The sequence below is a fragment of the Geotrypetes seraphini genome, chromosome 10, assembly GCF_902459505.1.
Source record: "Geotrypetes seraphini chromosome 10, aGeoSer1.1, whole genome shotgun sequence".
Taxonomy (NCBI): domain Eukaryota; kingdom Metazoa; phylum Chordata; class Amphibia; order Gymnophiona; family Dermophiidae; genus Geotrypetes; species Geotrypetes seraphini.
Window position 1 is genome coordinate 38,681,915 of NC_047093.1, and position 24,342 is coordinate 38,706,256.

General features: G+C 40.3%; 1 protein-coding gene across 4 annotated transcripts in view; it reads right to left on the reverse strand.

Annotated features, from left to right (window-relative positions):
* Nucleotides 1-12,364: 12,364 nt before the first annotated feature.
* STX8 (syntaxin 8) overlaps nt 12,365-24,342 on the reverse strand; it is a 244,489-nt gene continuing 232,511 nt past the window's right edge. For all 4 annotated transcript variants that reach the window (XM_033961948.1, XM_033961949.1, XM_033961946.1 and 1 more), the window contains one exon: nt 12,365-14,607. In XM_033961948.1, coding sequence (XP_033817839.1) covers nt 14,537-14,607 — 71 coding nt within the window. In that variant the 3' untranslated portion in view covers nt 12,365-14,536. The remainder of the gene's footprint in view (nt 14,608-24,342) is intronic.

The window sequence follows — 24,342 nt, forward strand, 5'->3', positions numbered from 1 at the left end:
ACCACTTCTAGCCTTTTAAAATCTTTTAAGGTATGCCCCTCAAATCAAAATACAGTATACTCCATGTAAGATCTCACTGATAACCTATACAGGGATATTATCACCTCTCTTTTCCAACTGGTTATTGTGTGTTTCTGAACAGTCTTTATCGCATTGTTTCATTACACTGAGTTAATCAGCCCAAGGGGTTTCCGTTGGTCCAGGCACATCACTTTCTCCTTCCATACCCTAATCACATACAGATCCTCTGTATTTCTGCATCCCAAATGCACCTTCCTGCACTTCACATTAAGGGCTCCTTTTACTAAGGTGTGCTAGCGTTTTTAGTGCATGCACAAAATTACCGCGCGGTACGCTTCTAGAATAACGCCAGCTCAATGCTGGCGTTAAGGTCTAGCGCGCGCTACTCCACACGTTAAGGCCCTAATGCACCTTAGTAAAAGGAACCCTAAATCTTAAACTACTAAGCATTCAACTAGTTTTCAAGTTTTATTAAATCATGTCTCATGATATCTGCTCTCCTCAAGATGTCCAATCTGTTTCATATCTTCATAATAATAATAATTTATTGTTTATATACCGCCAAAGCCAAAGTAGTTCAAGGCGGTTTACAATAAAGAAGAGCTGGACATTCAGTGAAAAAAAACAATGAAGTCTTTGAGTACATGAATATTTGTACAGAGTAAGGTTACATTGTAGGGGCGGGTTTACAATAAGAAGTAGTTCGAGGTAGTTTACAATAAGACGGGTTGGTCATACAGCGTGGGGTAAGCAGTGAAGGCTTTAGGAATCCTTGGTCACGAATCGGTTGAACAGGTTGGTTTTAACTAGTTTTCTGAAGTTGAGGTAGGACGAGGAGTGCTTGATGATACTGCTTAGCCAGTCGTTCTGCAGACTTGCTTGGAAGGCAACCGTTCTGTCAAGAAATCTTTTGTATCGGCAGGTTTTTAATGTAGGGTGGCTAAACATACGTATTCTGCGTGTAGGCCTGGTGGAGCAGTCTAGTTTAAAATGGAAGACCAGGTATAGAGGGGCCAAACCGAGAATGGATTTGAAACAGAGGCAGGCAAATTTGAATAATACTCTTGCCTCCAGAGGCAACCAGTGGAGTTTTTGGTAGTAGGAGGTTATGTGATCCCATTTCTTTATGCCGAAAATCAGTCGCACAGCTGAGTTTTGTATGATTCTCTTTCTAAAGCTACAGCAGTATTGCTTTCAAAGATGTTGAAAAGAATTAGTCCCAGAATCTAATTTATTTATGGATAAAAAAAAAAAAAGAAACGATCTTCAAAAAAGGTTCGAGGAGATTGATAGGGGACATGATTGAAACATTCAAGGTACTGAAGGGAATAGACTTAGTAGATAAGGACAGGTTGTTCACCCTTTCCAAGGAAGGGAGAACAAGAGGGCACTCTCTAAAGTTGAAAGGGAATAGATTCCGTACAAATGTAAGGAAGTTCTTCTTCACCCTGAGAGTGGTAGAAAACTGGAACGCTCTTCTGGAGTCTGTCATAGGGGAAAACACCTTCCAGGGATTCAAGACAAAGTTGGACAATTTCCTGCTGAACAAGGACATATGCTGATAGGGCTAGTCTCAGTTAGGGCGCTGGTCTTTGATCAGAGGGCCGCCGCGTGAGCGGACTGCTGGTCATGATGGACCACTGGTCTGACCCAGCAGCGGCAATTCTTATGATCTTATGAAGTAGCCCTCTATTGATAATCTCTACTTACTTGAGTTCTTGTGTCCATCTCAAAGATTCCATAGATAAGAAAATTGTTACTTTATAGCAGCTAAATATAAAACAGCTACTAGCAGCAACATCTTAAATAAGAGGGAAAATCTACTTGAGGAACTTGGATGATCTCCAACAGGTAATGCATGAAAAGGCTTACAGCTGTAACAAATGAAACCCCAGAAAATTAGTAAATTGGAGGTCCTCCCTTTTAATGCTGTTTTCCAAACTCTCAGTTTTTCTTTGGAGTACATCATCATTTACAATTGCACTATTCAAGATCTCCTCATCAAAGGCAACATTCTTTTAATGTGATCCTCCATAATTAACACCTAGTTAGATAATTCATATGCAGCAGTTTTGCCTTGGACTCAAGAGGAGAACATTCATGGGCAAATTATAGAATTCTATAATTTTCACATGTATCTGAATTCTGTTCAAACTCACCAGCTAAGTATGTACCAGTGGTCTCCAATCTTTTTCATGTGTGAATATGAGAAAGCTTTGAGGGTCACCAAAAGATTTTAAGGTTACACATGCTACTAATTTTGTAAACAACCTTGATCTGCTTTCTTCACACTGGGTATAAAGAGATTATGTACTTATCCTGGTAAGCTCTTTTCCAGTAGATAAGTAAGACATTCTAGACAACTGGGTTATTCCTCCATATCCACATGCCGCAGAAAGAATCCACTCTGGATTTTTCACTTTGTCTGTGGTGTACGTCACTGTGCAGTTTAGCGCCCTCTACAGTTAGTACCCAAGCACCAAGAAGTACTTAATATACGTGAAGTAGAAGCACCTTTAGCAACAGGTAAAACAAATTGTTCTGCTCAAAAGTAATTAAATAGTACCATTAACCACAAGGCTTCAAAGGAGCTCAGAAACTACTCCCCAATAAATGGAACATATCTACAAATTCTTCCCAGCCCTCAAGGGCAGACAGGCATCCAAGAATCAGCTTTGAGAAGCATAAACATATTGAAAACTGAAAGCAGGCGCAGGAAGGACAGGGCGGGGAGTCTAGAATGTCTCACCTATCTACTGGAAAAGAGCTTACCAGGGTAAGTTTCCAGTCTGAACAAAGCAGGTCAAGGTTGTTTACAAAATTAGTAGCATGTGTAACCTTAAAATCTCTTTATGGCCCTCAAAGCTTTCTCATATTCACACTGTGGCCCTTTACATGAAAAAGGTTGGAGACCACTGGTGAGACATTCTAGACAGCTGGGGCGTACAAAGCAGTCCCCCAAAAATCTGGGACAGCAACAAAACTCACGAGGACCTGACAGAGAAATTGAGTTCCCGCAGGGATGGGGACAAATTTGTCCCCGTGTCATTCTCTACAAGCAGTAAATAAGAAATTAAATAAATAAACAGTGTTATGAGATTAAGGGCATTCTCAGTGAGGTTGTGTTTCAAGGATAGGTTCAAGTTCTAGGTTCCTGTACAAACTGTAATGAGAGCAGGAGGCCCAGGCCTGAAATTGTTTAGAAAACCCTATTTTAATTATACTACACTACAAGTTCCAAGCTGACCACACTGCTTGCTGTCTTGGTAAACAAAGTATATCAATTAAGCATCACTGATGAATAAACTCAATAGTTTTGCCCTGAATGCCCCCAAGGAATCGTTGTGTGGACTTGTGTTTCTAGCCAGGGGTAGGCAATTCCGGTCCTCAAAAGCCAAAGCCAGGTCAGGTTTTCAGGATATCCACAATGAATATGTATGAGATGTATTTGCATGCACTGCCTCCTTGAGATGCAAATCTATCTCATGCATATTTATTGTGGATATCTTGAAAACCTGACCTGGCTCCAGCTCTCGAGGACCGGAATTGCCTACCCCTGGTCTAGACCAACAGAAACTCTTGTATTGTTAAGTTACAAAGCTCACATTATCTACAGCCACATCTTACAATAACCAAGGTATCTGGATAACACATTAGAACAAAACAGCAGCTAGAATAAAATAATATGGCTTTTTAATACGCAAAGAGATTATCAGTTCTTTTCAAAATGATATCACTCCAGAAACACTCATGAAACTTCCACCGATTTAAATTTCCAATGTATGAACCATAGGGAGAGAAGAAACCTTACTATTCTCTGTCTAGCTCAATGATTTATTCAAACCTTTTTGCTCCAGGATGACACCACATAAATCAAAATGGCTCGCAACATTATATAAAACAATAGCTGAAAGGTCCCACTAAGTAAAGTACCTTGCTTTAAAGATATAAATCAATTAGATTTGTGAAATTGGTAGATGCTTTATAATAATTTTATATAAATAAATCATCTTATGATCATAAAGGTACACAGTTGGCCCAAGAAATGATTGCATATTTAAAAAATGTCGTGGCCAAGTAAAATTCACTTCTTTCACGGAGGGCATCCCAGTTGTTGCTAAACAGTGACACCTACTGGCTATAGCAAGACAGAAGCATATTATCCTTCTATTGAGAAGATTGAGGCTGCAATGACTGGGTTAGGATAGGAACTGAAAGCAGAAAAAAATAGATCCTTGTCCTAAATGGCATCTAATAGCAACCGGGGCTGCTTCCAAGTAGGCTGGAAGCCAAGAAGTAGAAGAAAGGCTGCCTAGTCAGAAGAGGAAAGCCATCTTAGCACCACTGCACAACAACAAAGAGAAGATGAGCATGTACAGACTCAAGACACTTTTTTCCTCCCTGGTTTTGAAAGATGTATTTTATTCGATTCATTTAAAACCCCCGAGCCTCACTTTTATAGTTACAGTATCAGAAGTTCAGGCCTGGCACATTTGAAAGAGTAAACTGAGTCACATGTTCCTGCTCATTTGCTATGACAGCCAGAAAACAACTCAAATTCCTCCAGTGAAGAAATTAGTAAATAAAACTAGCCAAAACTTCATTCACTAGAAGGCTCCTCAAGATCAGGCTAGAATCCAACTATTCATAAAAATCTTAAAACTCATTTGGTCAGATGAAATCTCCTGACATCTGACAGTTCATATCTATAATGATTATTCCTCATCATTCTCCCCGATCTCTTCGGTCATTATCTCAAGACCTATTATCAGTCCCTTCTTTAAAAATAGTGGGTACAAGGAGAAATGAAATGTTTTCTGTTTTAGCTCCTCAAACTTGGAACGCGCTGCCACTCTATATTAGAAAAGAAAAAGACCTCATCTCGTTCAAAAAACTTTTAAAAACATTTTTATTCAATGATGCTTTTATTAACTGATAATTTAAATTCTTCATTTTTTTTTTTTCTCTTCTTCCTTTTCCATTCTTTTCTTTTACCCTTTCCTTATGTGTTTTTTACCCTTTTTTGTTTCTTCTTTCTTAGACCGAGATAATTGTAACTTTTCCCCTTTTTCCTAGTGTATCTTGTTAGTCATAAAACCTTTTAAGTTTTGATTCTGTTTGTTATCTATATTACTGTTTTTAAAATTTGTTAAAATTTGTTTTAGGACTGTCTGTTCACCCATAACGTGTTTTAAACTGTACATCGCTTAGAAAATTTTTATAGGCGATTTATCAAATAAAATTGAACTTGAACTTTTTTTTCAACTTGATTGCATATCATCAATTGGATGGTGGAATGATTTGATATTACATGACCCTCATGTGGACAAATTGCCAAAACATGGCCATTACTGGGGGGTTTTGGCAACCTGTAAGAACTGTGATCTTGACTAGACTTTTTTGCTCCTGGTTCCATACAAGTTTACGTCTCATCATTATTCTACTACTTATCACTTATATAGCACTGAAAGGCGTACGCAGCGCTGTACATTTTGACATTTGTAGACAGTCCCTGCTTGGAAGTTACAATCTACCTTGGACAGACATGACATATAGAGTTGGGGATGCAGAACCCAAGGTGAGAGGAGTTAGGAGTTCAAAGCTCTCTCAAAGAGATGGGCTTTTAACTGGGCCTTGAACGCTGTCAGAGACAGAGCCCGCTGTAGACAGAAAGGACAGAGCCTGGAGTTGGCAGAGGAAGAGAAAGGCACAGATAGGAAGGACTTACCAGATGAACGGAGCTCATGGGGGGGGGAGAGAATCATAGAGAGATAGTGAGGGCAGCTGAGTGAGTGCATTTGTAGGTCAGTAAGAGGAGTTTGGTCTCATCGCTTTCTCTGAGGGTTTTTCCTCTTTGTTGTTGAGTTACATTCAGGCCTTGCGCACTCAGGGGATGATTCTATAAAGGGCGCCCAAAGTTAGGTGTCTAACTTAATTGGCAACAGCTTCAAAAAAAATTTTAAATTTTAATTGGGCGATAAGTGCCTATCGCAATGAGCTTAGTGGTGCCTAACACCTAAGTGGGCATTTCTATGAGTGGAGCGTGATTTAGGCGTTGCTAAACTTAGGCGTCTGAAATGTAGGCCTTTAAAATCCTTACCTACATTTCAGGTGTCTAATTTTTTTAAATAGGTGCTGCCAACCGCAATTCTGTAAACGGCGCTTAAGTGTGATTGACATGCAGAAAACACCTTTTTTTTTTTAGGCGCTAGCTAATTTAGGCACTGTTTATAGAATCAGCCCCTCAGAGATCGAAAAAGCCCGAGAGCTAGTCTCGACGGGCGGCATTAACGCGGGGCTGGGTGGCCCGCCATGTCGCCCGTGGGACTAGCTAGGCAAGAGGAGGGGTCAGGGTAGCGGGCTCGAGGGGGGGGTGGTCCGCCGGAAGTAGAAGACGTCGCAGCCGAAGAGGATCGCGGGAGGGAGGGGTTAAAAGGCAAGGCGCTCGGAGGACCCGAACAGTTTTGGTCCTCCGAAGCAGCTTTCCCACCCGCCCGCCCTTTGGTTTTAAGGGTGTGCAAGGTTGGTGGAGTGGCGGTATCCCGAGCTACTGGCTAATGGGCTCATCAAGGGATGAGCGGTGGGCCGGCTGGGAGCTGTGCCTGGTGGGTCGGATGACCCTGGATAATGGGGCATGTGTGGGACATGCCACCCCTCGGACCCCTGCTTAGATGGCGGGGTCGGGGGCCAATTGCATCCAATGGTAGCTCGGGATCAAGGTCACAATGGTGATACCATTGTTATGGGTAGTTGTTAATGTGTTATTTATGGCTGTTATTTATATATGCTTATTTATGTTAAAAGGTTATATGAATATGTTTAATATTCAATAAACAGGGCTGCGGCCAGGTTGTACCAACAAAGTGTCTTGTTTTATTGAGATAGGTGAAAGGAAGGTGGGAAAGGGGGTAAAAGAGTATATGAGGCGGGTCACTCCAGGTCCCGCTGTTAATAAATGTTAGCACTGTTCATATCAGTTAAACATACCTTATGCCGATGTGTATGTCTGGAATGGTGAAAATTGTAAGTATATGTAGGATTTTACTAGTGTAGCTGAAAATGTCAAAAGTTGCAACAGTTTTAAATGTACAATAGTTGGTTAGCTTAGAAAACAAGTTCACTTAATTTTTATTTTTTTACTTTATTTTTATTAAGAATTTAAAAATTATATCCAAGAACAAACTTGTTTATGAAATACAGAACGAATTATACAAACAGGAAATTCAAAAAAATATAAATTAATTCATAAGTCTTTCTTAGACCACAATCAAATCAAGAATCAAGGAATTCAAGTGAAAATAAAGAGGAGATAATTCTATCTTAGAAAACAAATATTAAGGCATGGCTTAACAGGTATCCCACATTTCAGATTAAACTGTTCAATAAAACTAAGCAATCCCAGTAACCAATTTCTTCATGTCAATAAATGCCCTTAGGTGTTCTGGGGAAAAAAAACACATATTTTATCCCTAGATATTTTATCATACATTTACAAGGATAGGAGAGCAGAAATGAGGCACCCACTTCAGGTCTCATGACAAGGAATAATTTCCTTCGTTCTTGAGTTTGTCTGGTAATGTCTGGAAATATCCAGACTTTCTTACCGCAAAATGTTACCTGAGAATTTCTAAAGAACATTTTGAAGACAACATTAACGTCCTGTTCAAACACAAAAGACACCAATAAGGTTGCTCTTTCAGTATTTTCATTAATAGTGGATTCCAATAAACCCGTAACATTTAAAGGAGTATTAGCAGAATTTAATTGTAAATTCACTGGTTCAGGTCCCATTTCTTTTTTCTTTGGCAAATAGTAGATACGATTTACTGGTGGGGTATTATCAGAGGAAAACTTAGAATTTCAGACAGATATTTTTTCAGAAGTTCAATGGGAGTCATCACCAGAGATTTAGGGAAATTCAGAATTCTTATATTCAATCTGCGATTGAAGTTTTCTATTTGTTCAATCTTCCTGTTAAGAGCAATTCTTTCCTTTACCATGCAGGATGTTAAGTCTTAAAGTTTCTCTGTTTTGTCCGGGACCTTTTTCAATTCTTGAGAAAATTCTACTTTTGTCCCGTCCAATTTCTTACCCAGAATATCAACTGTACTTACTAACGCTGAAACTTCACTTGAAGTCCTTGATACTGAGGTGTTTAGTGTCTAGAGAGCTTCCCAAATGCTCTCCAAGGTAATTTCCGCCAGTTTCACTATCTGGAGAGTAGCCTGGACTACCCTCCCCAGCTCTCCATGCTCCTCTCCGAATCTCACGGCAATTACCCCTTGGATTGGGGTCTCCCCAGACGAGTACTCCTCACAGGGAACCACCAGCAGAGCCGTGACAGGAGCTGGAAGCGGTGGAGGAACAGAGCCTGGGGGGGAGAGTGAAATGTCAAAGTCCAGCTCTTCAGTGGCTCCTCCTGCCGAGGAGACAGCAGACTGAGCTCCAGGTACTTGTGGGGATGAAGTGAAGACGAAACTTTGCATGGAACGTTGAGCAGGTAGGGAAGTGCCGGCCGCCAAGGGTTCAGGCCGCACATTCCCTTTTCTCTTAGTATGAGGCATTTCTCAGGAAACAGTGAGAGCTCTAGTCTCTAGCTCAGAAACGCTCCACTATGCTGCCGCCATCTTGGATTCCAGATTAGATTCAAGTTCACTTAATTTTTATAAAAAGGAAATGCCAATGATACATTAAATGACTTTTTATCTCTAAAGTTCAAAATAAAACCAGAATTCTTTAAAAATCAGTGAGCTGAAATCACTGATATTCTCAAAAAGTCACAAAAAAGGCTTAACACCCTAAATACATTATGGACAATGAACTCTTTTGATCTTCAGTGAAGCAGAAAGGTCCATTACACGAGTCCTCTACAGCTAAAATGAAATATGAGGTGAGCTGAATGATTAATACTGAGCTTGTGTGACTACTGGCTACAAAGATTGGGGTCATAGTAAATAAAAGGAGCAGTAAACACCCAATAGGTGAAAAATCGAATAATCATAGCAAAAATTATTAAAATATCTAAAAGATATCATAGACAGAGTGGAAAGAGCAACACAAATATCTTTAATCATTTATCTAGGTGTTAACATACATGCATGACAGTTTAATGGCCAATGTCACCTCCGACACTATAGTAAATGACGGCAGAATGGTCCATCCAGTCTGCCCAACCATACCTGCTCTATAAATCAATCATTTAAATGGTCCTTTTTCTTAGATACTTCTGGGCCAGAAATCCAGAGTTCTGCTCGGTAGTGTGCTTAAAGTCTTATGTGTCTTTCAGCACATTATAAAATGTGAGGACCAGTCAAATCCAATCCCATGAAACGGAGAGTGGCACTGATAAGGAACAGGGGAGTTGACAGAGGAGGCAACATCACTGATGATGCCATCAGTCAATAACTGACAGTCAACGATACATTGCGTTCAAACTTTCAGCTTTAGTGCATTCAAAATCAGGTCCACGCTCTAACACCCTCAATGTTCTTTAATTGCTTCTACTTGGAAAGGCAATAAGATTCAATTTCAAGCTACTTATTCGTTATTTGTTCGTTTGCCTGTTTACAACACAGCACGAGAATACGAAGGTTCCCATAGCCTGCCCTCAAAGCAGTGCCAAATTCAATCTCCTTTTCTTTGCTCACTCTGCTCACTGACAAAAGGAAAATACCAGATTTAATTAATTTTTTTGTTTTTGTGCAAATCTTCAGGGAGGTTCAGTTAAATATTTTCAGTTCATCTCATGCCCATTTGGTTCTCCTTCCCTTCTATGCTGAAACGATAAGCACATAGTTCAATCAACTGCAGCTCAAAAAGTGTCTTATTAGATCTCTATAGCTTGAATTGCTCCTGATGAAAATGAAGTTTTGCATTTTGAAAATCCTAATTAACATATTCTAAGATTTTCAATTAAACTCATCCTGCTGTAAGCTCTAACCTTAATTAAAACATGCAGTATCCAGACGGCTGATTATATGCCCAGGACCAGCACATTGACTTATTAATTAGTTGATTCAGGTTACGTATAAAATGAAACTATGACCCAATCCTATTTTTAATTTTATATTTATTAACATTTACTAACATATACCAAAAAACATGACTTTTGTCATATTATGCACTGATTCTTTGAAAAAAAAAATCCCCCAAAACCTAAATCCAACGTGTGTGTGGTGCAGTGGTTAGAGCTACAGCCTTGGCACCCTGAGGTTGTGAGTTCGAATGCCGCACTGCTCCTTGTGACTCTGGGCAAGTCATTTCCCCATTGCCCCAGGTACATCAAAGTAGGAGCCCACCGGGCCAGATAAGGAAAAATGCTTGAGTAGCTGAATAATTTGTAATACGCATAGAATTGTAGGATATGCGGAATATAAATTATTAAATAAATAAAATAAAAATACCCTAGTTAATATGGCCAAGAAATAAAACAAAAAATATATATGTAAATGCAATTTTCAAAGCCATTTTGCAATTTACCAGTTCAATCAGCTGTATGGAAACTATCCTCCCTCAATGCAGCTTAAAGTTCTTTAACACAGTCTGGTCGATACGCAAAACAATTTAACCAGCTAGAAACAGCTGCTGACCGGTGAAATCTCTTGTTCAGGTCTATCCGCTCATTTTCAAAGGCACTTAACTGGTTATTGCTGCTGAAAATTAGCAGTTAGCAACTATTTTGGGGTTCGAGTTAGCACTTAACCGGAGTCAATTTTAAGATTGCTGTGGAACAGCTACACCAAAGAGGAAATGTGACTAACTCAGATTCTAGGCTGAGTCTTTGAAGCAAAGTTGATATAGTTAGTTTGTTTATAATATTGAGCATTTTCCTAGATGTTTGACTCCTAGTGTAATCAAACAAAAAGCTTAATTTTTATTACAACATTCTATTGAGTATAAAAGGTTTAGGAATTTGATTTGATTTGATTTCTTATATACCGCTATACCGTGAGGTTCAAAGCGGTTTACAATGAATATAGATTAAAGATACATTAAAATAAAATAAATAAAAATGGTACTTTGGATTTCCCTAGCTGTCCCGAAGGCTCACAATCTAGCTAAAGTACCTGAGAAAACAATAAATAAAAATAAAATAAATGAAATAAAGTAAATTCCAGTCAGACAATAGGATCTGATGTTAGAAGTTCATAAAGACGATATGCCAAGGAGCGAAAGCTGGTATGCTCCTTGAGCCCTGACGTATGCAGCCAAGCCAACACACAATATTTCAGCCATGAGGTTTCCCAGGAAGTAGTAATGAGTGCCAAAATACAGGCTAGTCATTTAGATCAGAGTCAATGCAATGCTAAAATGCAGGCATGTCATTTGGAACAGATGACCTCTGCAACAGCCAGACAACCGCCACTAACATCTCGGTGCATCAGCTGCATTAAACGGTCAACTGTTTTCAGATGTACAAGAGGCAGGGTCTTATGATCTATGTCTAATTTAATAGCTTCTTCACCACTGCTGGAGATTTCTGATGCCTCATGAACTATTTCATTGGTCTCAAACTCAAACCCTTTGCAGGGCCACATTTTGGATTTGTAGGTACTTGGAGGGCCTCAGAAAAAAAATAGTTAATGTCTTATTAAAGAAATGACAATTTTGCATGAGGTAAAACTCTTTATAGTTTATAAATCTTTCCTTTTGGCTAAGTCTTAATAATAATTTATAGCTAAAGAGACATATGATCAAGAAACTGTTTTATTTTACTTTTGTGATTATGATAAACATACTGAGGGCCTCAAAATAGTACCTGGGGGCCGCATGTGGCCCCCAGGCTGCGAGTTTGAGACCACTGTCATAAATGCTTTGTCATCTATTCTCTCAGTTCCTCCACTTCTTTCCTGAGGGATTCAAGAGGGATTGACTCTCGCACATGGAACCAGTCTCTTTCCTTGGATCATGCTTTCTGTCTGCAAAGAAGAGGCAGCTGTATCTGGAGCAACAGATTTGATAACATGTTTCTCAGTCATACTTCCATTGCAGTTTTTCCATATCTGAAATGCACCTATTTAGTAGTTAAATCCTTCTGTCTTTGTGCTAAATAGCTTTCAATAAAGTGACTAAGGTCAAACTTTGTTCAGAGACAAACCATGGCCCTAAAATTTAACCAACTGAAATTTGCTAGTTGAAAAGCTCAACAACACTCAGGCACGTGTACATTTTAAATATTTGTTTTTAATCTGTTGCCTTGCAATCTAAATCACTTGAGAAAGAATGTTTACATATTCTAAATGGAGACTAGTTTGTGATCTAATATGTTCATGTGGAAAGATATTAAAAGAAGATCATATTACTAAGAAGAAATAAGAACAGATGAACAGAAAATGCTATAAAAAGTGATATAACATTTGTTTTATTCATAATAATTATTGCTGTATTGATTTTGCAAGTCTGATTGGCACTTAAAGCAATGATTTCAGAAAGATACTCATGAAGTGAAATAATACTTTTTCATAATCTTTTACCCTTTATACATTAAAGGTGTTTCCATTTCAAGCTGTTAGAACCAATTTTGGAATGGTAAAACAGTCCAAATTCTGTGCAAATGCTAACTTATAAGCAGACTAGTAAATTCACCATATAGCACCGTTATCTAATGTAATGGGAAAACAGATACCATGAGCCGATTCTAGGCTCTTTGGCTCAAGATATTATCTTCTTGTAAAATCTTGGAGATATACTTCAATGTAAAACCTTAGCAATACTGACCTCCACTTTTATGCTATATGTGAAAACCAACTCTGCCACTTTCTCAAAGGTGAGCAAACCATAAATTGAGAAGGCAGAATCAAAGTCAAGGGATCCATCTTGACTTCCAGATCCTAACAGTTAAAGAAAGAATTCAATGACCTTAAACTCATCAAAAAGACAAAACCTTAGCTTTAATGTTGCTTATTGCAAATGAAGCCGTGGTTGGCGATGTGGGATCATGAAAATGATTGAAAGCTGACTGCAGGTGTTTTTGCTCAGTAACTGAAAACAAATTAAGTCAAGGATAGGGTTCAGCCCAACACTGCCTCACCAGTGTTTTCTAAAGTGAGAAAAGGGAACCACTAAGGGCTCCTTTTATTAAGGTGCGCTAGCGTTTTTAGCGCACGCAGGATATTACCGTGCGCTACGCGGCTAGAACTAACGCCAGCTCAATGCTGGCGTTAAGGTCTAGCGCGCGGGGCAATTCAGCGCACGCTATTTCGCGCGTTAATGCCCTAACGCACCTTAGTAAAAGGAGCACTAAGTCAACTTATGAAATCTGTTCAAATCAGAATGCACTCTGGTCCTTAGTATTCTGCTAAAGCAGTGAAGAGGAACCTACTATTTAGCTGAGCTAAATGTACCTAATGTAATGTGCATGACATTAAAGGCTTTAAAGGTGGTCTTTGGGAAAGGGACATTGGAATATACCACTCTATAACTACTACTGTGTTTCCCCGAAAATAAGACCTTCCCTGAAAATAAGCCCTAGTATGATTTTCGGGGTAGGTCTTAATATAAGCCCTACCCCCAAAATAAGCCCAAGTTGAAGTGCTGGATTTGCAGGCAGCAGCGCTTCCCCCACGACCCATCTCTACCTCCCAAAAGGCAACATCGCAGCAGCAATCTAAACGGGCTGCTTTGTGCTTTTGCCCGCCGGGGCATTTCTCTGCCGCATCACTGATGATGTCATCAGCAACGCAGCACAGCAACACCCTGGCGGTAGCAGTCCATTTAGATTGCTGCTGTGACGCTGCCATTTGGAAGAAGTTAATGGTATGTCGGTCTCGTGGTCGGCGTGGGGAGGGAGAGATGGACGGGAAGGGAGACATGGATGGGGAGGGAGACATGGAAGGGGCGGCGGGGATAGAAAGATGCTGTAGGTTTGTGATTGGGCATTGTTTCCCCAAAAATAAGACCTAGTGGGTTTTTTGGGCCCCAAATTAATATAAGACTGTGTCTAATTTTCAGGGAAACACGGTATTATTTGTGTTTGGGCTCCTTTTGCTTTTTTATATACTTCCTCTTTATAAAATACTTTGCTGCAATACGTAAAATCTCTAAATTTCATACACAGCCTGATGAAAAGGAAGTAAAAAAAAGTTGTACATAAACACCTTCAATTAAATAAAGGATTTTAAAAAAGTATAAAACAAATAAGTTTTGTAACAAACACATGGGAGATCTTATAGATGATGAGGAAACAGAGACAAAATGAAATACTCTGTGGAAAAGGGTATTACCAGACATACATTACTGTGCAGCTGTGACTTAACCAATTGCAAGATTCATGGATATTCATTGTTGAGTTCTTCAGTTGACCAATCGTGAAGTCCTTTTGAGTTCCAGCACAACAATGAATGCATCATATCCCATTCTGCTGTGAGTTGTCTTTAAGTGTGCAACAAAGGTGTGCAGCAAAGGTTTTTCCAAAAAGTGCAGGGTTTTCACCTACTTCTTGACGAAGCACGAGGATTGTGTTTGTATAACACACAGCTACTCTGTGTTCCAGAGAAGTTGGGATCTCTGTGAGAACTCAGCTTTTCGTAGGCCAGGCCGCAACCACAACAATCACAATCAGAAGCAGTACGATCACCACTAGCATCCCTAAGAAAAGGGGAAGAAAATCCTTCACTATTGTTATTCAGTAATCAGTAAAACAGAAAAGGAGAACAAAATAATCTAGGGGTAGGGGAGGGAGAGGGGGTTCAATTTTCAAAAATCCACTGATCAGGTAAGATACCAAATACTTTACATTAGTGATTTCTATTCCGCCATTACCTTGCGGTTCAAGGTGGATTACATATGAATTTTCAGGACATTAGAAGTACATAAGGAGTAGTTTGTACATTTTTAAAGTTGCTAAGAATTAGAGAGTGTTGAGTGCTGCAGGTGATGTTTGGGACAGTTCTGATTGTGTTAGTTCGGTTTTATGTGTTTTATGAATAGAAGGGTTTTTATTTCTTTTTTGAAGGTTTTGTAGTCTGTTGTCGAGGTCAATAGATTGTAGAGTTGGTGGTCCAGTGTTGCAGCACGAGTGGCTAGGAGGTTGTCGTATAGTTTATTTCGTTTGACGTTTTTGGTTGGAGGGTGTGTGAATGGTGCGTGGGTTCTCCTATGTCTGGTTGAGGTGGATTGAATTAGTCAATTGTTCCAATAGGCTGGGCTGTCTCCATTTATGGCTTTAAATAGTAGGCAGTAGAATTTGAAGAGTGTTCTCGCTTGTATTGGGAGCCAGTGTGAGTAATGGTATGCCTCTGTAATGTAGTCGAATTTCCTCAGCGAGTAGATAAGTCTTAGAGCTGTGTTTTGTATTGTTTGTAGTTGTTTTATCATGGTTGCTGGGCAAGGGACATATAGTATGTTGCAGTAGTCTATTAGACCTAGGATTAGGGATTGTACCACGAGTTGGAATTGTTTTCTGGTTATCATTAGCTGATTTGCAGCTAATAATTTCCTATATTTAATTGAATAAAATTCAACTCTACGTCTCTCTCTCTCTCTCTCCTAAAACCAACTTGGCAGCCATATTGAGCAACATGTTGCCTATGTATCTCTCTCTCTTAACATGATTCTTTTTACCAAAGTGTATTAGATTTTGCAATTGCTACACCTCTGAGAATCTCATTAAAATCTCGGAGTGAGCGGGAGCCAGAAGGTCTTGAGCATGTGCAGATGCTCAAGGCCCAGCAGAGATCACCAGCAGGCAGCAGGCTCTTTTGGCACTGGCACGTCCTGTGGGTTGGTGGTGCTTGCCGGTGCCTGATCGTGGTAAGGGTTTGGGTGGGCGGGGTGTGATGCCAGTTCTCAGGGGGGGGGTGGAAGTGCACCAGTGGCCTCGGGGATGGGGTGAGGGGTCTTTTGGGGATGTGGTGGGGTGGAAGCACACCAGTGGCCTTGGGGGGGGGGGGGGGAGTTCTTTTTGGATGTGGAACAAATCGCCTGCGTTTCCATTAACTCCTATGGGGAAACTCACTTTGATATACGAGCACTTTGATTTACGAGCATGCTTCTGGAATGAATTATCCTCGCAAACCAAGGTTCCACTGTATATACATTCCAGTGAACTTATGGGTTACTGTCCAGAAAGTGCCGCTGTGTATCCTCAGAGACTGCTTTGGTACTATCCCGATAGCACTGGGGTAGAGTGTGTGTGGAGCAGCGCATTATTTGGAAAACAGTGATATTTAGACTATTATCCAAATAACTACCCTGATAAAGCTAAGACAGAACAATTGTTGTCCTATTTTGGGGGAATTGTACTAAACTGCAGTAAAAAATGGTTTTAATGCACCCTTATTATTGCAACTGTAAAAATGGCCTTTTTAGATTTTGTGTATTAATGGCCATGCACTAATATTGCTATTGGTGCAAGGCCATTAACAAAATTTACCGCATAAGCCAACCATTCTATAGGCAGTAAGGACTCACACGGTATCTGTGCACTAACCAGTTAGCACAGGAATGCTCTCTCTCTCTCTGCCCCTAGACATGTCCCTTACCAAAATATATACATAATTTAGCACATAGTTAGCATGTGCAAGTTTGGCAGTTATTGCAAGGATGCCTAGGCATGTCCCACGGTATAAACAATCCTAATCGGAACAAAAACTTTCTCAACTATGCAAAACCAGATTCACTGATATCGCTGATTGAGTGAATCCGTGAACTTCAAACACCCAGCACCCCTAATTGCAGAGGCCTAATGGGGTTTGAATATTATTACAACTTACAAGTTCATCGGAACCTCAAATGGAACTATTTCATTGATCAAATGCTGTTACTTTTATGTAAAAATCAGCAAAAAGTACTGACATTTATTAGGTGATGGCAATTAAATGCTGAATTGATTAAATCAGTTTGCAAAAGTTTACCAACCCCTGAGGAAGCTTTGATTAGTGAAACAGCTGATCTCCCATTGGGATAAGTTAAATACTTTTGCTTTTTTTGTTTTTGCTGATTTTTACATAAAATTAACAGCATTTGATCAAGAATAAAGGTTCAAGAATAATGGTTCATCCTAGGCCCACTTCAGTCTATGTCCTCACTCACAGTAATCACTTCTGGTACCCTCTCTATAGAGTTGATTCCAAGATTTACCTTTCTGTAGCAGACTTCTCACCAAGAGCTCAGTTGCAAATTTCTATCTTCCTGTCTGACATTCCCTGAGTGCAGTGGAGGAGTAGGCCAATGGTTAGAGCAATAGTCCGAATCAAAGAAGTCCTGTTATTAACACAGTTGCATAGTAGATGATGGCAGATAAAGACCTGAATGGTCCAACCTGTCCACCTAACAAGATAAACTCATAAAAGTATGATGTGATATTACCTATGCATACTTGGACAAGTCACTAAACCCTTCACTGCCTTAGGTTGTAAATCCTCTAGTTAGTTAGGTGCCATTGACTCGTGTTCGAGTCCTAGCGACTTGATGAATTACTGATCTAAAAAGAGATCAGTTTTGTGCTAGTTTGGCAAGGTCTTCTAGCGTCATCCCCATGGTTGTTTTCAACATGTCCAGCCATCTGATTGCAGGTCGCCCTCTTTGCCTGGTTCCTGCCAGCTCAGCTGATTTGGGATTCTCCTGCTGCAGCCAGCTCAGCTGACAATGAGGGCATCAGAGAGGCGGGTAGAAGACCTCCTCAATCGGCAGGAGAGATGCCCACCCCCTCCTGCCCGAGGACATTCCCAACCCCCCACACCCAAAATTGGCAGGAGGAATGCCCACTCCCTCCAGCCTAAAAGACTCCTTCCAACATTCCTCCACACTCAAAATCAGCAGGAGGGATGCCAACCCAGTTCCTCTGTAGCTTTAAATGCTCTTCATCCATCAGTCTGGTCTCCTGGAGGCATGCCATATCAGCCTTATAGTGATTGAGTGCTGTAAGAATATTGGTACATTTGACAGAGGAAGTAATTCCCCCTACATTCCAGGAGACCAGCCTAAAGGCCGAACCTGCCGTGAGACAGAAAAGTATCTAGAGCAGTGGCTCCTAACTTTGTCCTGGAGGACCACCAGCCAGTCGGGTTTTCGGGATAGCCCTAATGAATATGCATGAGAGAGATTTGCATATAATGGTGACAGGCATGCAAATCTGCCCCATGCATATTCAGTAGGAATATTGAAAATCTGACTGGCTGGTGGTCCTCCAGGACAGGGTTGGGAACCACTGATCTACAGTAAAATGCTATAGTAAGAAGCAAAAATACCACTCCAAGAGCTCAACCTTCCCCAGGGTGTAAAAGCTATCAGAGCTCAGAACCCACCACCTCATTTAGAGCACTGGTCTTTGACCTAAGGACCGCTGCGTGAGCGGACTGCTGGACAAGATGGACCATTGGTCTGACCCAGCAGTGGCAATTCTTATGTTCTTATATATTATAGAGCGTGTTACCATTTCATAGCGAATTCACTCTGTAGAAAAAACATTTAGCAGAAGGTGAAAGTAGGACCCCACAGTACTGTAACCCCTCCCATACATTACCGCCCCACATTACAAGTACCCATGAGCCTCATCATTGTATACACCTACCCACTCATCTCTCCCTCCCTTCCCCCCAAGCCCACCATCACCTAACACTATCAAAGAGATCTGAAACGCAACTCCTTCAAACGTTGAAAAGAATGCATAGATCACTAGAGAATGTCTGCAACAATCTGACACCACCCCACTAATGCGACCAATATATATAACTTGCACACAATGAGAAACTACCCTAAAAAAGTGCATACATGAGTACAAGGAATAGAAACATAGAAACATGATAAAGGCCAAATGGCTCATCCAGTCTGCCCATCCACAGTAACCATTATCTCTTCATCTCTCTAACAGATCCCACGTGCCTATTTCACACTTTCTTGAATTCAGACACAGTCTCTGTCTCCACCACCTCTTCCGGGAGACTGTGCCACGCATCTACCACCCTTTCTGTAAAAAAGTATTTCCTTAAATTACTCCTATGTCCTCTCATGCCAGAGCTTCCTTTCAAATGAGACTCGACTCATGCGCATTTACATCATGTAAGTATTTAAATGTCTCTATCATATCTCCCCTCTCCCGCCTTTTCTCCATACAGATTGAGTTCTTTAAGTCTGTCCCCATATGCCTTATGACCACTACCCTCTGTCACCTTCCACTCAAGCAGTTCCTGACCCAGCCTATCACTTTGGGACCCGTCCTGAGGGCACTCAGTTAATTTATTAGATGTCTGTGTGGAACACTATTAAAGGATTTGCTAAAATCTAAATACACTACATCTAGCGCACTCCCTCTATCCAAATCTCTGGTCACCTAGTCAAAGAAATTGATCAGATTTGTCTGACAAGACCTACTCTAGTGAATCCATATTGTCTCCAGAACTGTAATCCACCAGATTCCAGAAACTTCACCATTCTCTATTTTAGAAGCGTTTCTATAATTTGCTTACCAGAAAAGTCAGACTTACCAACCTATAATTCCCTACTTCTTTCTTACTTCCACTTTTGTGGAGTGGGACCACATCCGCTCTTCTCCAGTCCTCTGGTACCACTCCCGACTCTAGAGAAGCATTGAAAAGGTTAAGTCAATGGAGCCTTAAGTTCCTTCAGCACCCTTGGATGTACACCATCCAGCCCCATCACTTTGTCTACCTTTAATTTAGCTAGTTCCTCATGAACACAACCCTCTGGAAACACTGCACAACAAAGTTTTTGCTTCCTGAACACTGCTGGGTGTTTCTTATAGAATTTTGGGTGCTGATCATGAATATTACATCAAAAATTACCCATCACGTACCATTTCAGAGAAATCTTCAATTTTGTCGTGATTTTTTCTTATATTTGGATGCAAACAATTTTTTCTCCCATAAGTGTCTTATCAACAACGGTTTGTGCCGCCTGGGTATGTCCATGCATAAAATCTAGCCAGGTTGGAAGCTGTTTTATGGAAGATGACATCCTGGGCATGTCTGGGCAGGTCTGAACGAGCTTGCGCTGTCTCACCATGCTATAATGGTGGCTTCCATACACCGATCCTGCTCATTTGGTTAATATAGATAGTCCGTGTGTGTATATAGTATCAGTATAGTAAAGTATAGTAGTATAGTAGCTGTAGCAATATAACAGTAAGTAAGCTTGATGCTATAAACGTTTTGGTGTCGGGCAATATGTCTCGTCGGTGTCGTAACATTCTGCTATATCTGTGGGGAATATACACTTACGCCTCAGAGACGTTCGATGACTGCCCTTGTAAAGAAAGCCTATCATCTGTATTTTGGCTGCAAAATAGGTGATCAAGACAAGCAATGGGCGCCTCACATTTGCTGTGCGACATGTGCTGTTAGTCTGAGAGCCTGGCTCAGAGGTACTCGAAAGACGATGCCATTTGCTGTTCCGATGATATGGCGAGAACAGAAAGACCATGTGACGGACTGTTATTTCTGTTTGACTAATGTGTCTGGTTTCTCTGCCAAAAACAAGAAGTCAATTGAATATCCTAATCTGCCTTCAGCAATGAGACCCATGCCACATGATGACAGTCTTCCAGTTCCGAAACCACCAGAGGATTGGACCTTAGACGAACCAGATGAAGAAACTGCAGTGCAGGGTTCTAACAGTGACATTGACCCGGATTTTGAACCATCCTCATCAGGCGATCCACATCTGATAACACAGTCCGAATTGAATGATTTGGTCAGAGATTTGGGTCTGTCAAAAGCAAAAGCTGAGCTGCTAGGTTCGAGACTGCAGGAATGGTGTTTGCTATCACCAGGTACGAAAATTTCTGTGTTTCGAGACCGGCATCATGATATAACCAAATTTTTTGCACAAGTCGACAGTCTCTGTTTCTGTTGTGACATTGAAGGATTGTTCTCGGTCTTTGGTTGTGATCACAACCCGGAAGAGTGGCGTCTTTTCATTGATTCGTCAATGTTAAGCCTGAAAGCTGTTCTGTTGCACAATGGCAACGTTTATCCTTCAGTACCTGTTGGCTATGCAGCACATATGAAAGAAACATATGAGAATATGGAAATGTTACTAAAGTATGTCCAGTATACCAGGTATAACTGGAATATCTGTGGAGACCTCAAAGTCGTTGCTCTGTTACTAGGACTGCAGCTTGGCTATACAAAGTACTGCTGTTTCATCTGCGAATGGGACAGCCGAGACAGAGAGTCGCACTATTCTAGAAAGAACTGGCCACTCCGTAAAAAGTTAGTTCCAGGACAGAAAAATGTAGCACATGAATCGCTTGTTGACCCGACAAAGATATTTTTGCCTCCTCTTCACATTAAACTGGGACTCATGAAGAATTTTGTGAAAGCAATGAACAAGGAAGGGGAAGGTTTTCGTTATTTAAGACAGATGTTCCCAAGAATAACTGATGCCAAGATCAAAGAGGGTATTTTTGTTGGCCCCCAGATCAGACATGTTATGAGTGACAAGCGATTTGAAGATCTGTTAGTTGGGCCGGAAAAAATTGGCTGGAAAGCCTTGAAAGACGTTGTTGACAATTTTCTGGGCAATTACAGAGCCCCAAACTACATTCAGCTGGTAGACAAACTTCTCAAAGCATACAAGAGAATGAAGTGCAATATGTCACTCAAGATTCATTTCCTCCATTCACACTTGGACTTCTTCCCCGCAAATCTCGGTGCTGTGAGTGACGAGCACGGTGAAAGGTTTCATCAAGACATAGCTACGATGGAGAAACGATACCAGGGCAATTGGAATCCGTCAATGCTTGCCGACTATTGTTGGATGCTACAACGTGATGCACCAGACACTGAATATAAAAGAAACTCGGGAGCAAAACACTTTTAATTCTGTTTCATTTAGTCGCTTGTGCGAAACGTAAACTTGACTATATATTTTATTGTCAGTAAACATAAAAATGTCTATTTCTCATAGTTCTTACGTGATGCAGTAAAACCAAAACCATATTTGAGCATACCAAGTTGGTACCTGTCATAATCACCAAAAACTTTTCAGGAATCAAGACTTAACCAAAAAATTGTTGTGCAGTGAAATCGATCAGGGTCTACCACTTCATCTCTTTTCGCGATTGTCATCTGCGGTCCCACTCCCGGCACTTCAGCCATGAACACAGAACAGCAATATTTGTTAAGTACAATTCTCAATAACAAGATATTACAGAGAACTTCAGGTATCATTATGAGGCCCCAAAAAGACCAATGCATTCAAAAGTTCTTGCACTGCCACCATTTCCCGTCATGTAGCACTTTAAGCACTGCAGAATAAACCAACATGAAATGGATCTACTTCTCATAAAGCTTACTGCTGCTTAGTGTAAATTTCCATCATTGTTCTGCAAGGGAAGCTGAGAAATCTTGAAAGACATATTTGATGACTGCCATAAAAACAAGGTCTCGCTTAGCTCTGAATTGGTGCAAAATCTCCACTTTGTGAACATTGTTGTAGAGTTTCACAATAATTACATATGGCCTCTTGGATTCCTGGGTTCTGTGGTGCATGTTCCAGCTACACTGTCTTTACCGACGATGAAAAGTTAAATTCCCACGCTAGCCAACTCTCCAGATCCGCCAACAAATTGGACTCCATCACCGACTCAGGAATGCTAAGGAACCATAAGTTTCCCCAATGTACTTGATTTTCCAATTCCTCCAGTTTTTCTGCTTGCTTCTTAATTGACTCTGCAGCCCAGTCACCTCCACTGACAGCATGATGGAAAAATCCTTTATGGTGGAAACTCTCTGCTCTACCTTGGTTGTTCATTGAGTCATGTCAGATAGGAGGGATTCAAGATTGGATAGCTGGCATGATAGTTGTGCTAAGCGCGGGTCAAGCGCCACAACCACCGCTGATTTCAGTGTATCTAAGTGCTCTGAGCTTAGCTCTAAAGGCAGATCAGGCTGAGTGTCCGCCATCTTGTCCTCCACAGGTCTCGCCTGTTCACGATCTCTTTTTTGCATCTTAGTGCTCATTGATTTCATAAGATTTTGTCTTGCTGCTTCCAATGGGATAAGCTGCATTTAAATAAAGAATGGTGTCAGGGGGTAGCAAGCAGGGGGTGTCAGGGGGTAGCAAATGCACATCTGCTACTGTTCACATTATCTCAAAGTACCAAGTTATAAAATGAGGAAGTCAATTTTTTTTTTCATCCAGTGTGGCAAAGTGCTCCACAGTTATGCTACCCATATTCAAATGTAGATGTCTTATATAAACAGCAAGAACTCCTCCACAAAGAAAAAAAGGAAATTTATTAAAAATCACAGTGCTTGTAAATCAAAAAGGCACAGTCAGTGTAAAAATCAGCCTGCTGGGTAAGTGGCTCTTAGCCCTTGGGATTCTTTATAAATGCTATTAGTCATATGTACTGTGGCGTTAAGATTTTACATTTTGCTTCACAATGTAATGAATGAGTCAACCAACCTAGTGCTGGTCATCCACAGGCTGTAGCGGACAAGAAAAACCTGCCACAATCAAAAGCAGCATAACAAACATATCCATATAGTAAACTGGCAAACAAAACTGAAGAATGAAAGAGGCAGGTGGTACCTTGCAGCCTCACCAATTCACTGTGGCATGAATGTTTGAGGATGAGAACCTACTTTGTTAAAATACCTCAACAGATTAGATGCCACCTGCTTCTGTCATTTTTTCTACTGTCTAGACTAACTTGGCTACCCCCTCTGAAAGTTTTAACCAAAACAATCAGAAAATGTATTTGTTAACACATAATTCTTCAATCCATGCAACACTCACAATAAATACTCATATTACTCAATTCATTCTTCTTCATATCAACTTGCTTCAATAAATATAATTTAATGTTTCATTTGTAATTTCAAAAATTCATTCTTTAACATTCTTTTCTTTCTTCTTGTGACCTCAGGGCTACATCTGAATTACCTATTTCATATATAATTCAGATATTTTGTAGCAAGCCTCCTCATCGGTTTAGATTCATTTATATATCTTTAGAAGAAGTATCAAAAAGTATCAAAGTATCAAAGAAGTATCAAAAAGCACTTATCTTAGTTAACAGAAATGAGGGACTCCGACGTGAATTCGTGTTTTGCAAATAGCTGTTTCAAGGAAAGTCCCCATTTAGATCAGATCACCCCATTCTCCGTGCTATTCTAATATTATATTTATTGAAGCAAGTTGATATGAAGAAGAATGAATTGAGTAATATGAGTATTTATTGTGAGTGTTGCATGGATTGAAGAATTAAGTTATTAAGCTTCACTCTAAATTATTTCAAAATCAATAGGCTTTATATTTGGTGTTTGTTAACACATATACATCTATCTAGAAAAGATAAGTTACTTGATCAGTGGGCTCTCACATAGATTTTTAAAATTAAATGTGTGCAGTACT